This window comes from Muscardinus avellanarius, assembly GCF_963383645.1.
Source record: "Muscardinus avellanarius genome assembly, chromosome: 14".
Classification (NCBI taxonomy): domain Eukaryota; kingdom Metazoa; phylum Chordata; class Mammalia; order Rodentia; family Gliridae; genus Muscardinus; species Muscardinus avellanarius.
Genome location: NC_137800.1, coordinates 80,934,293 through 80,951,750, shown reverse-complemented (window position 1 = coordinate 80,951,750; position 17,458 = coordinate 80,934,293). Strand labels below are relative to the sequence as shown.

The 17,458-nt window shown below is 47.6% G+C and overlaps 1 protein-coding gene across 3 annotated transcripts in view; it reads left to right on the top strand.

Annotated features, from left to right (window-relative positions):
* Nucleotides 1–6,073: 6,073 nt before the first annotated feature.
* The window catches only part of RIPOR2 (RHO family interacting cell polarization regulator 2), a gene marked incomplete at both ends in the record, with an annotated part of 176,888 nt that continues 165,503 nt past the window's right edge, over nt 6,074–17,458 (top strand). For 2 of the 3 annotated variants that reach the window (XM_080710143.1, XM_080710140.1), the window contains one exon: nt 6,074–6,149. In XM_080710143.1, the coding sequence (XP_080566269.1) occupies nt 6,074–6,149 (76 nt within the window). Of the gene's footprint in view, nt 6,178–17,458 lie in introns of all 3 variants that reach the window. The other variant, XM_080710142.1, reaches the window with a different exon arrangement.

The following is a 17,458-nucleotide window of genomic DNA, read 5'->3' as shown; positions in this document are numbered from 1 at the left end:
TGTAGGAACATGAAAGAAAGAGAGAGAGAGAGAGAGAGAGAGAGAGAGAGAGAGAGAGAGAGAGGAGAGCTCAGCAAACAAGTCAGGTGTCCTCAGAGTAACACCAAAATACACTACATGAAGCCTAACTAAGAGCTCATGGGTAATAATATTGTTAAACATAAGTGTTAAGCAAGGTAAAGGCTGACCTTGCCATGGAGGTCAGAGGAAGCTGTTGGTGAGAATTACAAGCAACACGCCCCTTCCCAAAACATTCAAACTATCAGGGATTTCACTGGATTCCTGAAGTCTTAAATTTTTCTCAGGCTCTACAGCTGTGCTTTTAGGTCTCAGAGCCCTTGAGCTCCCCAGCTCTTTAAGGCATCCTAGGCAGTACCCCACCCTGCCTGATTTGCAGGAATGATGCTGGGCACTCTGGACTCATCTTTAGAATCTCTGCTATGCCCCCTCTTGCAAGGAGTTACTCTCTGCTGCTGCTACCTTGGTGGTATAAAAATTGGTCCTTCTAGAAATCCTTCTCTCCTCTTTGGCTAAGAGCACCTGAAGTTTTCCTGGCTGAACCACAGCCTCCCTTTCTCAAGCCCCTCTCTTCCCTCCAGCCAAGGGCACAGGACTGAAAGCCTCAACCACTAAGTCGCAGTGATTGGCTCACAGAAGACCACATGACTCCATGTGAGTCAGACAGAAGCAGCTCTGAGCTCTGGGCTGAGGGGACAGAGAAAAGCCAGTCCTTTGAGGCTGTCAAGCCCTTGGACTCCAAGGAAGCCATCTCTGCCCCCTGGGGATGCAGCAAGGCAAAGAAAAGCAGAGCTGACAACTGGAAAAAAGATGCGTTTCTGAGGACATTGTTTTGGCACCTGATCTAGCTGTGCTCGAAGCCAGTCTACTGTAATTATTGACCCAGTTAAATCCGATTTTTATGCTTCTGCCGTGTTACGTTTCTGTTGCTTACAACCAAAAAAGTCCTGGGTAATGCACCAAGGAAACGTGCCATCTGTCTTGAAACGTTTACATTTTAAGACCAGACATATCTTCAGCCCAAAGACAGGTGCATTGTGGAAGCTCAGTCTCCAGTGTCCAGCTGAGGGGGCTGGGGTATTTTTGAAGAGTGGTTAGTGGTTAGAGACACTCAAACTCCACTCTCCTGGGATTGTCTCATCTGCCTCACAAGGAGACCGGCCAGTGGGAAAGACTGTCTCCACGGGCCCTAGAAGACGCAGCCAGCCTGAGTGACCACTCCATGGAGGGCAGTGCTTCTCGGTCCATGGAGGGTGCTCCCTGCAGCGCGTCTGGAAGTAGCTTGTCCTAGAAATGCCATCTCTCATCCTACCTCCATCCACCCGCTTCCCATGCTCAGATTTCAGGCGGGCAGCTGACCTTGGCGCTGTCTGTTTTCCTGAGAGATAAATGGCTCTTCAGTTATAGACGAATACGTCGCGGGGGTCTTTCGACTCCGGTGACTGTAGTCAACAATGCCATCTTGTTTACTTGAACTTTGCCCAGAGAGTAGATCTTCAATGTTCTCACCTCACACAAAAAGGCGCCCAGGTGAGGTGCCAGAGGTGGCACTAATGTCACCAGCAACCATTTCACAATGCGTATTGAATCACCGCCTTGCACATCTTAACCGTGTCCAGTTTACTTGGCAATTATACCTCAATAAAGCCAAGGCGGGAAAGAAATAGCTGTATTATCGGTGATACATGATGACATAAAAACATTTGCAGAGAAATATTTGCGGAGTGATTACATCTTTGAAAATGCATGGCTCTGCATTCAAATCTGTATGTGAATAAACAAAGTCTGGGAATACATACATCAATGTAAAAAAAAAAAAAAGTTCTCTCCCAACAGGTAGGGGCAGCTGGGTGGGGGGGACCCCAGGTGGCAGGGGAGCGGCAGAGACCAAGTCACACACCACACTGCCCCCTCATGCACCCACTGAGTACTTATGAAGAGATAAGCTGTGTGTATGTATTTTTAAAAACTTAAGTGCTGAACATTCGAGACATGGGATGTAGCAATGTAACTAAATGTTGTATAGCTACATTGAATATAGCAATATTTTTTCATTAACTCAAGGAGGTAATATAGGTTATGGTCACCTGAGTTCCCATCCCACCTCAACCACTGGCCAGGTGCATCACCAGGGCAAGTGACCCAACTTCTCTGTGCCTTAGTTCCTCTACTTGCAAAATGGGCGCAAGCGTTTTAAGTGACAGTTATACGACTTCACATATATCGGGCACTATACGTGTTAGATAATCATCATGCAGAGTAACTACTGGTTGACATTCACCTTTTCCAAGCCACACCCCCAGCCCTATTTTTATTTAATTATTATTTAATTTGGGTGGTACTGGGGTTCCTGGAAACCCTTCTACCTCCGGGCTACACTCCCAGACACCTATTTTTTATATTTTTACTTGGAAACAGGGTCTCTTAAGCCAGCCCGGCTGGCTTCAAACCTGCGCGATCCTCCTGTCTCTGCCTCCCAAGCGCGGGGATTACAAGCGTGCACCACCACGCCCGGCTTTTATTGTTTATTTTGAAACAGAGTCTCACTGAGTTGCAAAGGGTCTCACTAAGTAGCTGAAGCTGTCCACAAACCGCGATCCTCCCGTCTCAGCCTCCTGAATGCTAGGATTACAAGAGGCGCCAAAACGCCGGCTTCATTTTTTTTTTAATCAGGAAAATGTGATTGCTAATAATTACTTAATTAGAATGTAAGGAAATGAAGTCATCTATCCATGTAAAACAGGTCACACATGGCTTATCTCTTTGTAAGGACTCAGTGGATGTGCATAGAAGCCAGATAGACACAAGCAGCATGTGACCCCCCCAATCCTCTGCCAACTTCCAGAAAATAAACTAAGCCTTGTGTTCTTTTGAAGTGCATTGGTGACAGAAGAAATAAATCCAGCGCTCTACTGTAGTTTCCTTCCTGGTGTTTGATAAGCTTTTATCCCACAATAATACCAAGTTTTCCATGGTGGCTCTCTTGAAAGTCATACAATGTGCGTGGGCTCCGCGGCCTCCATCCTCTGCTGAGTAATTAAGGTCTGTTTGTCCCCAGGACCCTTTTCAAGTAGAAGCAGACATGCTGGTACTCTTTCTCCTGAGTCTCACGCCCAGCTTCCACTTATTGAAAATGAGTTGGAGGAGAAAAGAAGAAAAGCTCACATCATTATGATTTCCCTGTCCTATTCTTTAAACACATCACTCCTCCCAGAGTCGATGTGTTTCCACCATGAAATTCTGAGACTGATGAAAATTGAATGAGCCCCAAAGGAGCTTAACGCAGAGAAAATTTCTCCTTGGGGGAATAACACCTCACCAGACGCGTCCTGCAGACATCTATGTGTGAGTGCTGATGAGAGAAAAGATGAACCACAGCAAGGCACACAGGGGCCTGTCGGTTCAGCCCTGGCCCCACAGCCTTGCCAATCTGATGGGAAAGAACCACAATCGAAGAGGGTGGCGGGTCCTGTGTTCCTTGTTCCATGCCCCCATGCCCGGCCCTTCCCTGAGCATAGATTGGCACCTAAGTCCACTAGAGAAAAGGAAAATGCGACCTTTCCACGGCCGCTCCTTTGGTCCTGACTGCGCCTGCCTCCCCCAGCCTGGGCTCCAGATCACCCAGTGCCGCGAGCCATGGACTGCGGGAATGGGGGTCACTCCTGTGTGGCTTTGTGAGGAGGAGAGAAGCTGGTCATGGTGCTGGTCAGACGTGGGGGCTAATCCAAAACTCGATGAGCCCCTAAAAAGTTATTTGATCTCATTTAATCCTGACAACTCTGAGTCCTATCGATTATTTGTCTTTTTAAGTTAAAGAAAATCAGAGAGGGAGGGGGTGGAGAGACAGAGAGAAACAGAAAGAGAGACTCTCTAAGAGACCTGCCTGAAGCACACCTCTGGCCAGTTGCAAATACAAGCCCCCGTTTTCTCTTCTCTCAGCAGTACCCTCCCAGGCACCCTGCCATGGCACCTGAGACGTTCGGATGGATGACGGAATCTGCCTTTAGAGCTTATGAGCTAGCTCAGGCTTAAATTTGGTAACTTGGGTGGCACTTTTTCCAGTTCCAACCCCAGGGCAAGGCTGTTCCTGAGGCCTGATGGTTCACTGTTTGCTCCCTGGGGACGCTGGCATGGTGCAGAGAAGTGCTGGGAAGGGAGTGGCCACCACCAGTATCCTGGGCTCCCCTTCCTGAGGCAGCTGGGATGTCTATGGAAGGGGGGTTTCACAGGGCCGTCTGTTTGGAAGAAGGAGTACCTCAGGGTCAGTAACCAAAGCTGTCCTTTTGGGAAGGCTTGAGGGAAGACCGATGGGGACTTGGAACAGGTGGGATGTGCCTGAGAGCCAGGTGTGCAGGGCCAGCCCCATCTAGTGACCTCAGGGAGGCTCCACTTGGAATAAATAAGTGAGGCGTAAGAGTAATCTTAGGGGGAGAAGAAGGGCAGAGAGCTCAAGAATGCATATGTGAAGACAGCGCCAGGGGCGAATTAACCAGCCAAGGACTCAGTGCGCGTGGAGAATCACTAAATCAACCATCCAGCAAATTCAATCATTCATTGATGGGGATTGAGTCTGTGCTGATTGTTAATAAGAGCTGTGTTAATGGCTAATAAGAATAAGCTGTCATTCTTAGCCAAAAAGTTGGAAAGGAAACCCTATACTGATTACCTTTGGCCTGGCGGGTGTCAGAAAGTTAATAGAAAGAGGAGGAATGTGCCAGTATTGGAAAATTGCTTTGGTATTAATTCAAAATGTAAAAAGTAGCCAGGGCCTGGGTGCTGCACAGGCACTCAGGCAGGGAGGAGAGGCAGATGTTACGATGCAGAGTTCTCCTCACCAAAAGTGATTACCAAGTACACAAAAGAATCGTAGCCCAGGGCCTTCATATTTTAAAGACAAGTTTACATAATAAATAACTTCTAGCAGATAGAGATAAAAAAAAAAAAAGGCTAAAAGCTCCCCGAGGATGCTGGAGGATTGTACAGGCCTTCGTCAAAGAGGGCATATACCATGTGACCCCTGACTTTGTTAACCAAGTAACACATCTTGGTCATAACAAAGGCTTGTACCAGAATTAGTGGGCGGGCGGGCCCACACCTGCATCAGGTCAGGAGCAGATAAAGACTATCTATTGGTCAAGCAGGATGGGAGATAGTGAATCTTTATAATCATACCAAAAGGCTTGTAACCAGAGGTAATGAGCAGGCCCACACCTGCATCAGATCTGGGGCAGATAGACTATTAGCTAAGCAGGATGGGAGATCATTAATCTTTATAAAAACTGTTCTATGTTCAAAAACTTCAGTGTCTTATTTTCAAGGCACACTACTTCATCCCTCTGATGCAATGTTTATTATTATCTCTTCTTTCAACCTTTGTAATAATAAAAATTGCTCAAGCTTGCAGCAGTATGGTTCTGGCTATTTTTATTAAACTAGCTAAGAACAAGAACCCACAGTCAACATCTCAAACCTTTACATTCATTCCCTGAGTTGGGTTCATTATGGCAATCAACAAATGGTTCCTGTCCCTCCGACTGTGGCCAGCACTACTCCAGGTGCTGAGACGCAGCACCGAGTACCTGGGTGCCCCAAGACGCAAGGCTGTTCCTCTGCTGGGCTGCCTTGCTGATCCCAGGCCCACACCTGCCCTTCCTCTGCCTGCCTGCAGAAAGGGATTCCCATTTCAGGCCATTCGTGCACCAGCAGATACACCTGCCCTCCCCCCGCCACCCTAGGGCTCCGTTGACGCAGACACAGGAGCCCAGCTCTGCTCGAATAAATTACCACCCCATCCCATTCATGCATAAAACATGGCACTGGAGGCCGAGAGAGGCCGGGTCTGGGCTGCTCAGCGCTGCAGCCGGCAGTTAGGGAAAGGGAAGGAAAAGCAAGTTGCAAGATAAAAGAAGTCAACGGAAACCTCAGATAGAAAAGAGAAAGAGAGAGGAGATTTGGGTGTTTTTTTTTTTTTTTTTTAATGCATCTGGACGTGACTTCCGGGACTGCGTGAGACCTCTGCGCTGCCATGCGGAGGTCCTAGGCAGGCTTGGGGACCATGGTGCTGCCTTCTCGCCTGCACTGGATCAGGAACAGGCCATGGAGGGACAGGATCCGGAGGCGGCAGCTCCACCGTGAGTCACCCTGCGGGTCCCCACACCTGTGTCCTCCCCCACCGGCTCCCCAGTTTCCTCCCACGGCCAGCTCGGGGCCTCTGCCCTCCCTGCGCCCAGGCCTCTGCGCTGTCTGTTTTCATCCCTCCTCTGTCTCCTCCTGTTCCTTCCCACAGCGCCATCCTAGGTGGAGGTAACTAGATCCGCTTTGTTCAGAGTGAGAGCAGGCCGGGGCCTCTTTACCTCTCCATCTAGATGGAAAATACAAATAAACATTCACACCCGCCGAGGGCCGGGGGCATGTGAAACGGGAACTTGTGCGTGTTCCACTGAGGAATACAGGGAGACTCTGGATCAAACAGGTGTAGCTGGAACGGGGCAACCCAAGGAGCCGGCGAGTCCTGTTTTTTTTTTTTTTTTAGAGAGCCAATCGTATGTTTCTTCAATGATCTGTCTCTCCCTAGCGTTTCTCTTGAGTTGACAGGCATTCTGAGTGAAAAGGAGATAAAGTTTAGCGTTGAAATATTGTGAGGAGGATAAAGCATTCCCACTCTATGCGGAAACCGGGCCCCATCAACAGTCATGAAGTGGTGTGTCTGGTGCCAGGAGGGGTGACTTATGTCAAGTGTCTGTTAGTTCAGGCACTTGGGAGGGCTGGTCTATGGGGAGATCTGTGGGGATCAGTGCAAGAGGTCGTCTTCAGAGGGGCTAGTGCATCTCTGCCCAGAGAAATCAACAGTGAAGCCACCATGATAGGTCAGTGACACGGGCCCCACGGGAGGAGGCGATAGGGAGCATCAGAGAGTGTGGTAAGTGGGAAACCAGGTCCCACTCAGTGCCATGGAATAGCCTCCATGAGGAAGGAAGGGCTCCAGGTTGCCAGCCTTATTTGTCTACTGATTGGTTGGTTGATTGATTGATTGGTACAGGGGATTGAGCCCAGAGGCATTCTACCTCTGAGCTACACGCCCAACCCTATTTTATTTTTATTTTGAAACAGGATCTCACTAGGTTGGTGAGAATCTCTTAGTACTTGCTAAGGCTGCCCTCCAATTTGCAATCCTCCTGTCTCGCCTCCCAAGTACTGGGATTACAGGTGTGTACCACCATGCCTGGCTAAAAAAAAAAACAACTTAATTTCTTTTCCTTTTTCTTTTTCTTTCTCTTTCTTTCTTCTTTCTTTCTTTCTTTTTTGGTAGTACTGGGGTTCCTGGAAGCCCTTCTACCTCCAGGCTACACTCCCAGACCTATTTTATACTTTTTAAAATATTTGGAAACAGGGTCTCTTAAGCCAGCACAGCTGGCTTTGAACCTGTGCGATCCTCCTGTCTCCGCCTCCCAAGCGCGGGGATTACAAGCATGCACCACTACGCCCGGCTTTTTTTTTTTTTTTTTTTTTGCAGGTCTGGGGATGGAACCCAGGGTCATTTGACCTCCGAGCTACACCCTCTGTCCTATTGTTTATTCTTTATTTTTGAAACAGGGTCTCATTAAGTTGTGGAGGGCCTCACTAAGTAAATGAGGCTGTCTATGAACCATGATCCTCCAGTCTCAGCCTCTAGAATTCTAGAATTACAAGTGTGCACCACCACGCCCAGCTCAAAAACCTAATTTCTAAGTGAAGGCTGTCCAGTTTAAATGGTGGCGGTTGATTCCTCAAGTTTTAAATGCTGTGTCAACCGACCAATGCTCTGGTACAAACGTTAACAACTGTGGGCCACCAGTCCCCAAGACCCGGTACACGTGTGGTTTTGTCATTCTCGTTAAATGTCCATTGCACACTGTTATTTACGCCCAGCTCCATGTCGGAGAGTCCTTCTAATGTGTTAAGAAGCTCTTGGTACAGACAGTTAAATCAAAAGGAATGAGTGGTTTGGAACATCAGTGTCACACATAGTCACGGTCGACAAACTTTGAAGCAAAGCAGGGCTGGTTGGATTCCCAGTGGAAACCCACACGCGAGGAAATATTTTGCGCCCAGCAAAATACTTATTTCGCTGAAGAAGCCATGGGTAGCTTTCTCAGAGCCTTGCTTTTTGTGTCAGCCACAGAGTTCAAACTCTGGTTTTTATGAGTCTGTGTACGTCGGCAATAGCCGCGTCCCACCATTTTAAGGTGGAACTCCTGCCTGGGGATGTGTTGCTGGGAAGGGGGTGTGGATCTGCCAAGTCGGCCCACATGCTAAGAGCTGTGTAGGGTGATGCGCTTTGGTCATCGGTCCATGAGCTGGGCGCCGTGCTGTGTGTGAGTCTGCAGGGTTTTAATAGGAACGATGACATAGTGCGCAAGCTGAGCTCACGGCTGAGTGGGTATCAGCGCGGCAGGGATTCCATGTTCCTCCAGAGGAGTCAGAAGCCTTGCTGAGTGAGAGACCTGGAAGTACAGGCAGAATCAAGTGACGCTGAGGAGAGAAGACACAGGGAAGACCTGTGCTTGTTAAGGAAGGGTGCGGCGTGGGGGGCTGGTGGGGCAGGAGGAGGGTGAAGATCCTGAGGAAGGACCATCAGCCTGCGGGCCGGCCTCTCTGCTTCCAGAGCACCCTGCCTGCGCTGTGGGGACACAAGCTTTGTCAGCTCCAGGGCCCTTCTGTCATTGAGGGAAGGCTCAGCCCCACCTTCCTCAAGTACATGGGACCCTGTGCCTAGGTGGCTGTTTTGACCCCTTAGTATTGCCTCTTTAGTTGAAACTTGAATTTGTGTTCTACTGCTTCATAACAAATCATAAGTTTATTTTTTAATTTATTTTTATTTTATGATCTCACAGTTGCTGGGAGCGGGTGGTCTGGGCATGAGTTGTCCTCTGCTGATCTGATGACCTCCCAGGGCCCGGGGCGAGGGGTGGCCTGGGCTGTGGTGACCTTAGCCTCAGGGTCACTGGAGAGCTCAAACCCCCATCATAGCCTCACTGCTAGGCTACCCCCTTTTTTTTGTGGTACTGGGGTTCCTGGAAGCCCTTCTACCTCCAGGCTACACTCCCAGATCTATTTTATATTTTTATTTGGAAACAGGGTCTCTTAAGCCAGCTCATGCGGCTGGCTTTGAACCTGCGCGATCCTCCTGTCTCCGCCTCCCAAGCGCGGGGATTACAAGCGTGCGCCACCATGCCCGGCAAGGCTACCCCTCTTCTAGGCTACCTGCCTCTCCACCATGTGTGGGATATAGTCTGTCAAAGAGCTCACTGATCAGGTCAGGGCCACCAGAATAACCTCCCATTTGAATACCTCAAAAACCAACTGACCAGAGGCATTAATTATCTACAGAATCCACCCTCTAGGTTCATAATGCAACCTAATCATAGAAGTTAAATCTCATCACCTTCATCTATAAGTCTCCCCACACTCTGAGGAGGGAATTATACAGGGTGCGTGTGCCAGGGGGCAAGAATCACCACCTTCCTAGAGCTCTGTGAACCGCAAAACCCAGTTTCTCTCGCAACAGAACCTGGACTTTTTTTAGCTACTGAAAAGCATTGTCTTCTTTATCCTTTTCATTATGAAAATTTTTCAACGTACAGAAAAGTGAAAAATAGTATAATAGCATCACACACACCTATGTTTAACTGGAACGCAGGTAATATTTGTTCATATTTGCTTCATCTATTTTCCTGCAGAGATATTTTAAAATAAATTACAGTCACACCATGTCAACCCTCAATATTTTGCTAAGGGCATCTAAAAAATAACATTTTTTTTGGTGTAACTGCCTAATAAAATTAAAAATGGTCCCCTAATATTATTTAATACATAGTGCATATTTCTCTCTCTTCAGGTAGAACACCATTATTTTGAAAGATTATCTTTTAAGTTTTTAATTGGTATGTTGTAGCTGCATGTAACAGTAAGTCACATCCATATATGCACATAACATTATTTGGTTGTTTAGGAAACCATTCTTGTGGGGGAGGTACTGGAGACTGAACTCACATTCTACCTCTTAGCTACACTTCCAGCCCCATTTTATTTTTATGTTATGCATGTATGTCTATAAATATGTATAATGTATTGTGGTACTGGGAATTGAACCCAGAGACATTCTACCTCTGAGCTAAACCCCCAGCCCTGTTTCGTTTTTTACTTTGAAACAGGGTCTAAGTTGCTGGGGTCTCACTTAGTTGCTGAGGCTGGCCTTGATCTTGTGATCTTCCTGTCTCGGCCTCTCAAGTACTGGAATTACAAGCAAGCTCTACCATGCCTGGCTTTAGGAAACCATTCTCAATTTGTTCTCTGTGCCTTCCCTTACTTAAATGCCTGCCATTTAGAGTTCTCCATAAGGTTTTAATTTAATCAAAACTATATTTAGACTGTGAGGCAGGAGGAGGGGATATAGCTTAGTGGTAGAGCCCTTGCTTAGTCCTGGGTTCAACCCAACACCACAAAACAAAATCCTCTGTTCCAACTGAAGCGGTGGTTCCTGAAGTCCGTCTCCTCAGTCCTCCTCACATCCCCTTCACTCCATCTGTAATGAAATGCTTAGATTATTTTTCAGTCCATGGTAGTGTGGTCTAGAAAACGATGGAGCTGAGGCATGAGAGCCCTGCTGCATTACCCTTTTTAGAGATGTTTGCATTTTAAAAGAGGCCATTTGAGAAAGAGCAGGGTCACTACAAAGACCCACAGGGACAGTGACCAGATATTTGAGGACAAGGCTCCTCCGTAGATATCCCGAGCCCTTACTTGACACCCACCAAGTGATGGGCGCACAGGCAGACAGTAGCTAGGGGCTCCTGGGTTTTCTAACCAGCAACAGCAGCCTTGGGCAGAGAACCGGAGTGAGGGGTGAGCAGGGACAGGCGTCTGCCTTCTGAGCCTTCCTCCCTTTAGTCTGCCGCTCAGCAGAGGTTAAAGGGGAGAAAGCCTGGAGAGTGTCTAAGTGTGGACGACAGGGAGAGTTGTCCTAACAACCTTATATTCGCTCAAACCCTATGACAATCTTCACTGTGCTACTGACTTGACAGTGTTGCAGGAGATAAAAGACATAAGATATGTCAGCTGTCCGCACCACGCCTGGCACGTGGCCATGGTTGCTATTGGGATCCCAGAGCCTAATATCAGTACCAGTGGATAAAGGGACTTACACGGGGGATGCCATGCTGGGCAAGTCAGCCCCCCTCACTGGGCTTGGATGCCCTGCATCCAAGGGACTTGCCCAGCACCAGGAGGAGGCAACTGCAGAGAGAAGCCCCTTGGACTTTGCAGGCTCCATGCCTGGGGTGAGTGTTTGTCCCCACAGTAGGTCCCCAGGCTGTTTTCGTCAGGAGGACGGGGCAGTCACACGGAACCCGGTGCTTTACCTCAACAAGCAGAGCTCTGCAGAGCCTGGGTCAGTGAGGTGCTGGGATGGCCCCCCTTGTGAGCCCCAATCAAATCATGGAAAGCAGTCCTCTCTGTCCTAGTACAAAGACAAGTCATAGATGACGCTGCCACCTCCTTCCCAGGGTTAAAGGGACATAATGGTCCTGTGTTGCTTCTCTGGCCATTCCCTGGCCTCAGCACAGTGCTCTTCTTAATGGTGACCTGATGAGCACGAAGGGAACCTAGTCAAGCAGCTGTCAGAGCTCCCCAGATCCTCCCCAGGGCCATGCTGGGGTGCAGGGGTGCCTTTGAAGGGGTCTTTTGCCAGTGGCTGTCCCGGGCTGGCAATTCTGCACATGGAGTTAAGAGCCCTGCTCATTCCTTGCCCGGTATGCGGCTCTGCTATGTGGGAGGGTCTCGGAGGCTCTTCTAAATACCTCTGCATGTCTAGATGAGAAGCTGAGGCCAGAGAATGGCCAGAGGGAGCAATAGGACCTTGCTGGCCTCTCCCAGCAACCGGTTCTGTGTAGCTGACCCTACTCACTGAGGGGCCAGCATCAGCTTACAGAGGAGCCGAGCTCACCGCCGGCTTCTGCCCTGCGCACCTGTTACCTGGCAAGGGTCGTAGGCATCCTGTCAGGCCTTGACAACACTCGTGTTTCTCCCCTGGCTCCTGCCCTTGGCGGCTTTGTGTAGCTCAGGAAACCTGTGGTTGCAGACTTAGCTTTTCAGCATGGACACAGACACCGAAACATTCCAGACCTCCGCGGAAGCCCCGGGCTGCCTCTCCCCACCTGCCGATTCAGTGCCTTGCTTAATTCTGATGTGATCAGAATCCTCCTGGGCTGCAATTGCTGGCTTTGGCTGGTTTCCTGTAAAGCTATAAGCTTAAAGATTTGAGATAAGGTCAGTAAGGGTTCAGCCCAAATATAAAAAAATATGAAGAAAGAAGCCTGATAGAACATCCTCTGAAATTCACAGGTGCCATAGCTCCCCAGGTCTAGCCACCTGCTGCCCAGGGAGAGGCTCAGACAGACAGCAGGTAGCTGCCCCCCAAGGCCTGGGCTTCTCCCCAGTTATGCACCTTATTTATCTAATACAGAGACTGTGAGTGTGATGTGTTTTAGGGATCCAATGATCCGTCCCATGTAAGAATTATTTATATACCTTCAAGCACCGCATTGCTATTTCCCTATCATTTAGAAGAATTAGCTCTTCTGCACAGACCTTACCTTCCTCCTCTTCCTCCCCAAGCCACGGAGCCCAGAGCTACCACCGCCAAATGTCCAAGTCCAGCCTCTGCTGTCAAACAAAAACAGAAACAAAAACGATGGAAAACTCGAGAGAGGGAGGTAGTTTGAATAATTCAAGGGGTCTTGTGGGTTAGAAAATGCCCTTTGTATGACCATTGATCTGCAGAGATATTTCAGCCTCTCTAGCCAAGGACGGACAAAAGAGAGGGTGGAGGGACAAAGGGAGAAGAGAAGAAGCAGAAATACAAATGCAGCAAATGAAAACAAAAAGAGAAGTGGGCACAGCAGAGAGCTTAGGGAAGGCAGAGGTTGGTCAGACCCCAAGGCCTTTTATTCCTAGGTTGGTTGTTTGGAAGGATGTAAAGAACCCAAAAGTTAATCACTAGAATGACAACCCCATCTCTGGTTAGGGCAGAAAAATCTCTGCAAAGTAAATTTACTCAGAAGCCGTAAGCTAGTATAGCAAGTTGGGAGTGAGGAAGTTCTTAGGAGCAGAAACATCTTGGAATACATGAGCCATAGTTCAAGCCACGCTGAGCACGCGTTTTTTTCCTCTGCAGTGTCAAGATCCAAGGAATCGTTTCATAAGAATGTGTTAATTTTTACACACAGAAACACACAGACGCCAGTTGTCAAAACTGTGAGCTTGGGCAGTAGCGCTGAAAAAATGAATGTCTTGATTTTGTTTTGATTTACACAAAGCTAATATGTCTTTTTCGTTGTATAAAAACCAAACAATACAGAAACATATAAAGTTGGGGCTGGGAGTGTGACTTAATGGTAGAGCACATGCCAATGCCCAGCATAAAAAAAGAAAGGGAAGGAAGGAGGCAGGAAGGCAGAGGAGGAAGGAGAGAGGAAGGAAGGAAGGAAGGAAGGAAGGAAGGAAGGAAGGAAGGAAGGAAGGAAGGAAGGAGAATTCTGTCTTGAATTCCCAACCCCCACCCAACACAGCATAGTACCCCTTTTTATGAAATATTCTAAATATATTCTTTTTATAGGATCAGGCTCATACTTGTCCTCTGCAATTTTCTGTTTCACTTGACAACATAACTTGAGTATCTTTTTATCTTAGTAAGCAGTAATAAATATCTTTAGACTGGATTCATACAGCTAAATCCAGTAATGGCTTACGAAGCTTAGAAAAGTCTAAAGATACCAAATCTGATTCACTTGAATACCAAGACAGGATTATATTTGTAAAGCAGGTGGCCTGAGGGAGAGGGACTCAAAACATCCACACAGTTGTTCACATAGGTCAGATGTCATCAACTCTCCAGCCATGACTGGCTGCATCCTCTGTCCCTCTCTGCTGGTTCAGCTCTTGAGACAGTAGGGCAATTGGGGAGGATGTGTATGTGCATTTTCAGAAACTATTCCTCACATACTCTTGAAAGGGGAGATCTCTTCACCCCTCTTCGAGTGGAGGGTGATGTAGAAACAAGGCTGTCCCTAACTCCTTTCAGGGCCCATACCATTAGTGCTCGTTTCTGAAGGCACTGGAGATATTCTTGTCCTCAGGAGCAGGCAGCCTGGCACTTATTCCACTATAGAATCCACTATAGAATGGAATGAAAAGAGGCACCTGTGTTAGTCAGTTTTCCATTACTATAACAAATACTGAAGACAATAAACTTATAAAGAGAAAAGTTTCTATTGGCTCACAGTTTTGAAGTTTCAGTCCATGGTCAGTTGGGCCCAGTGCTTTGGGGCCTGTGGGTGAAGCCACATGCCAAACTGCTCAAGTCATGGTCAGAAAGAGAAAAGGGAAGGGTCAGGATCCTACAGTCCCCTCCAAGGGCACATGCCTACTGACCTAAGACCTACTACTAGGCTCCACCTCTCAAAGGTCCCACCAACCTCCCAATACCACCACTCTGAGGATCAAACTTTTACTACATGGACCTTTGGGAGATAATCAAGATCCAAACCATAGCCGTCTCCAAGGCCTGAGCTTGCAGGCAGAAGAGCCAGGCAAGATCAAGAAAACAGTCCAAGATATTTGTCAACTCTGAGTTGCCGAAGCCCAAGCCTGGTTGCTTGAGGCTATGTAGAAAATAAGGTCAAATTGATCCAAACCTTCAGTCTTCAAACAAGTGAAGTAAAAAATAAATCAAGGACTTGCTTTCTAATATTGTATCAAAGAGAGGGTCATAAACGCATAAGTGAGTCACCAAAGAACCCCTAGAGCTCTTCCCCTCTGGATTAAAAAGAAGTTTCCTCTTACTAGGATGGTTTCAAAGAGTGAGAAAAGTTGCTTTTTTGATCTTAGAGTATATGAAAGTGCTTTTTTTTTTTTTTTGGCTTACAAGTAACCTTCTAAATGGTATAGATGGTGAAAAAATACATTCAGTGTGTTTTTAAAATGTTTTCTAGCACTTAATTATTAACGATTCTGCCACTAATAATTTACTTCATTTGCTTTATCACCATCTTTCCACATATCCATTTGTTGGTAAACCTTGTTTTAAAAAATTATTAACACATATTAATTGTATGACGGGGCTCAGTATGATTTCTCCATACATGTATGTAGTGCACACTGATCAAATCCAACCACCCCCTTCCACACTCCCCCGGCCTCTACACATCTTCCCAGTCTCCAATCACTAATGCACTCAGACTGACTTCTCTTTAGCGTCCATTTTTGAGAGAGAATGTGCAGCGTTTGTCTTTCTGCGTCTGCCTCTTTCACTTAACACAGTATCCTCCAGTTTCACCCATTGTGTTGCAAATGACAGGATTTCATTTTCCTTTATGGCTAATGCTCTATTGTGTATATATACACCATATCTTCTTTACCCACCATCTGCCCATGGCCACGTGGGCTGATTCCCTACCTTAGCTACTGTGAATAGTGCCGCAGTAAACACGGTTGTGCAGGTATCTCTTTGATGCGCTGATAAATCTTATATTTTAATACCTTCAAGTTGCAGACACTTTATTCTAAACACTTTAACATGTATGTCATTGAACCTTTGATAATGGTTCTTTTAAAAACTGTTAGTCAGAATAATTGAAGTATAATTACACAGAACAGAATTCATTTTTGAGTGAGCAGTACCGTGGCCGGCACAAACATCTGCAGTCAGCAACTATAACCAGCAAGGTTTGAGTTCCATCCCAAGACTCTCTACACCCTTTAAAGTCTCCCTCTCCCTCTCCCAGGCCTTGGCAACCAAGGATTCCTTTTCTGTCTCTATGATTTTGCCTTTTTCAGAATGTTTCACAGCTGGAATCATCTACTGCACAGACTTTTGAGTCTGGCTTCTCCCACTTAGCTTCACATAGTGCAGTTTCTTCCTGGATGGTGAGAATTTATTCCTCCTCGGGGCTGAGTAGTATTTTATTATTGGATGCGTTTTTATAAGACATAATTATTTTCAGGTTTTTGGTGGTGGCAAGTGCGTGCCTGTGTGTGTGTGTGTGTGTGTGTGTGTGTGTGTGTGTGTGTGTGTTAGTTATAGGATTGAACCCAGGACTGTCCAGGGTTTGACACACCTCTGGGGCCCCACCACGCCCTATCTGTACTGTGAAGTGGTGGTGAGACCCACTCAAGGTAGTTTATTCAATTACCCGCATGTGATTATGGTTCAGACTCTGTTCAGCCAGCTGTCTAACCCACACTTTTTTCTTTGACCCAGCATGCAATTACAGAACCTATACACAAAACAGAGATTGTTTTTGACCAGCTTGAGACCTGGAGCCAGATGACTTAGAAGAGTGAAGGGAAGGGGGGTGTGCAGAAACACTGGAGGGGAGACAGGGAAGAGATGTGCTGTGGGGGAAGCCACCCAGCCCTGACCAGCCCTGCGGGACTGTGTCACCCCCTGGTCCAAGGGTTTCTGGACCCCAGCCCTCCCCTCCCTTCTCTGTGCTTCAGACATCTTAAAATTCCATGTTTTGCATCTAAAGCACATCCTACCCTTGCGAGGTAAAGAAGGGAAGAACACCTTAATTTCTTAAGGAAATCAGAACATTTACCCCTGTTTCTAATATGGCTTTTAACCGAGCAGCCCAGATGTTATAATTCCCCTAAAGGCAAAAAACAGACTTCCTTCTGCTTCCTCCCAGCGGTTAAAATACAGTCTGGTTTTTAAGATGAGAAACATACCCTTCCCTCTGCCTTCACTCTGTGGCATCTGAGAGGGGCCTGGGGCTCCGGGGCCCAGCCTGGGGCTTGGGACTCTGTCCTCCACAGGACATCCTCAGTCAGCCCCTTCGGCCCTCTCTGCATAAGCTCTCACACATTCCCCTCCCCTACAGGAGAAGTTTTTGTTTTCCTCCACCCTGTTTTCCCTCCCTTCTTTGAGGCCTCCTGCTCTGGTCCCCCACTGTCTCCAGGGGTATAACTCCATGGAGATGGCAGCTCTCTCAGTCTTCAACAGAGTCCTGCTTCTTGCCTCTTCCCAGACAGAACCTGCTCTTTCCCCAGTTTCTGGGGAAGAGGCTGGTGTGGACCAGATGAGGGGACCCAGTGTAGCCACTGGTGCACACAGTTAGGGTCTCTTCTCTTCTCTTGGGCAGAGGGATTTCCATACTTTATCTCATTGGAGACTTGAGATCCGCAGGTGGCAGGGATCTGCATGGCTGTATTTCCCCCTTCTGCTTGTGTGGGCTCAGCTCCCTGCAGTGCTTCTCCTCTGCCTCTCCTGCTCCCCGCATCCCAGGGAATCTGTTGTGAGTCTGTTGTGAATCTGCGGGGGATCATTGACCCATGATGCTGGCTCTGACCATGTGGTCCCCACAGGGCTGAGCTGTACGAAGGACCAGCGGGCAAGAGTTCC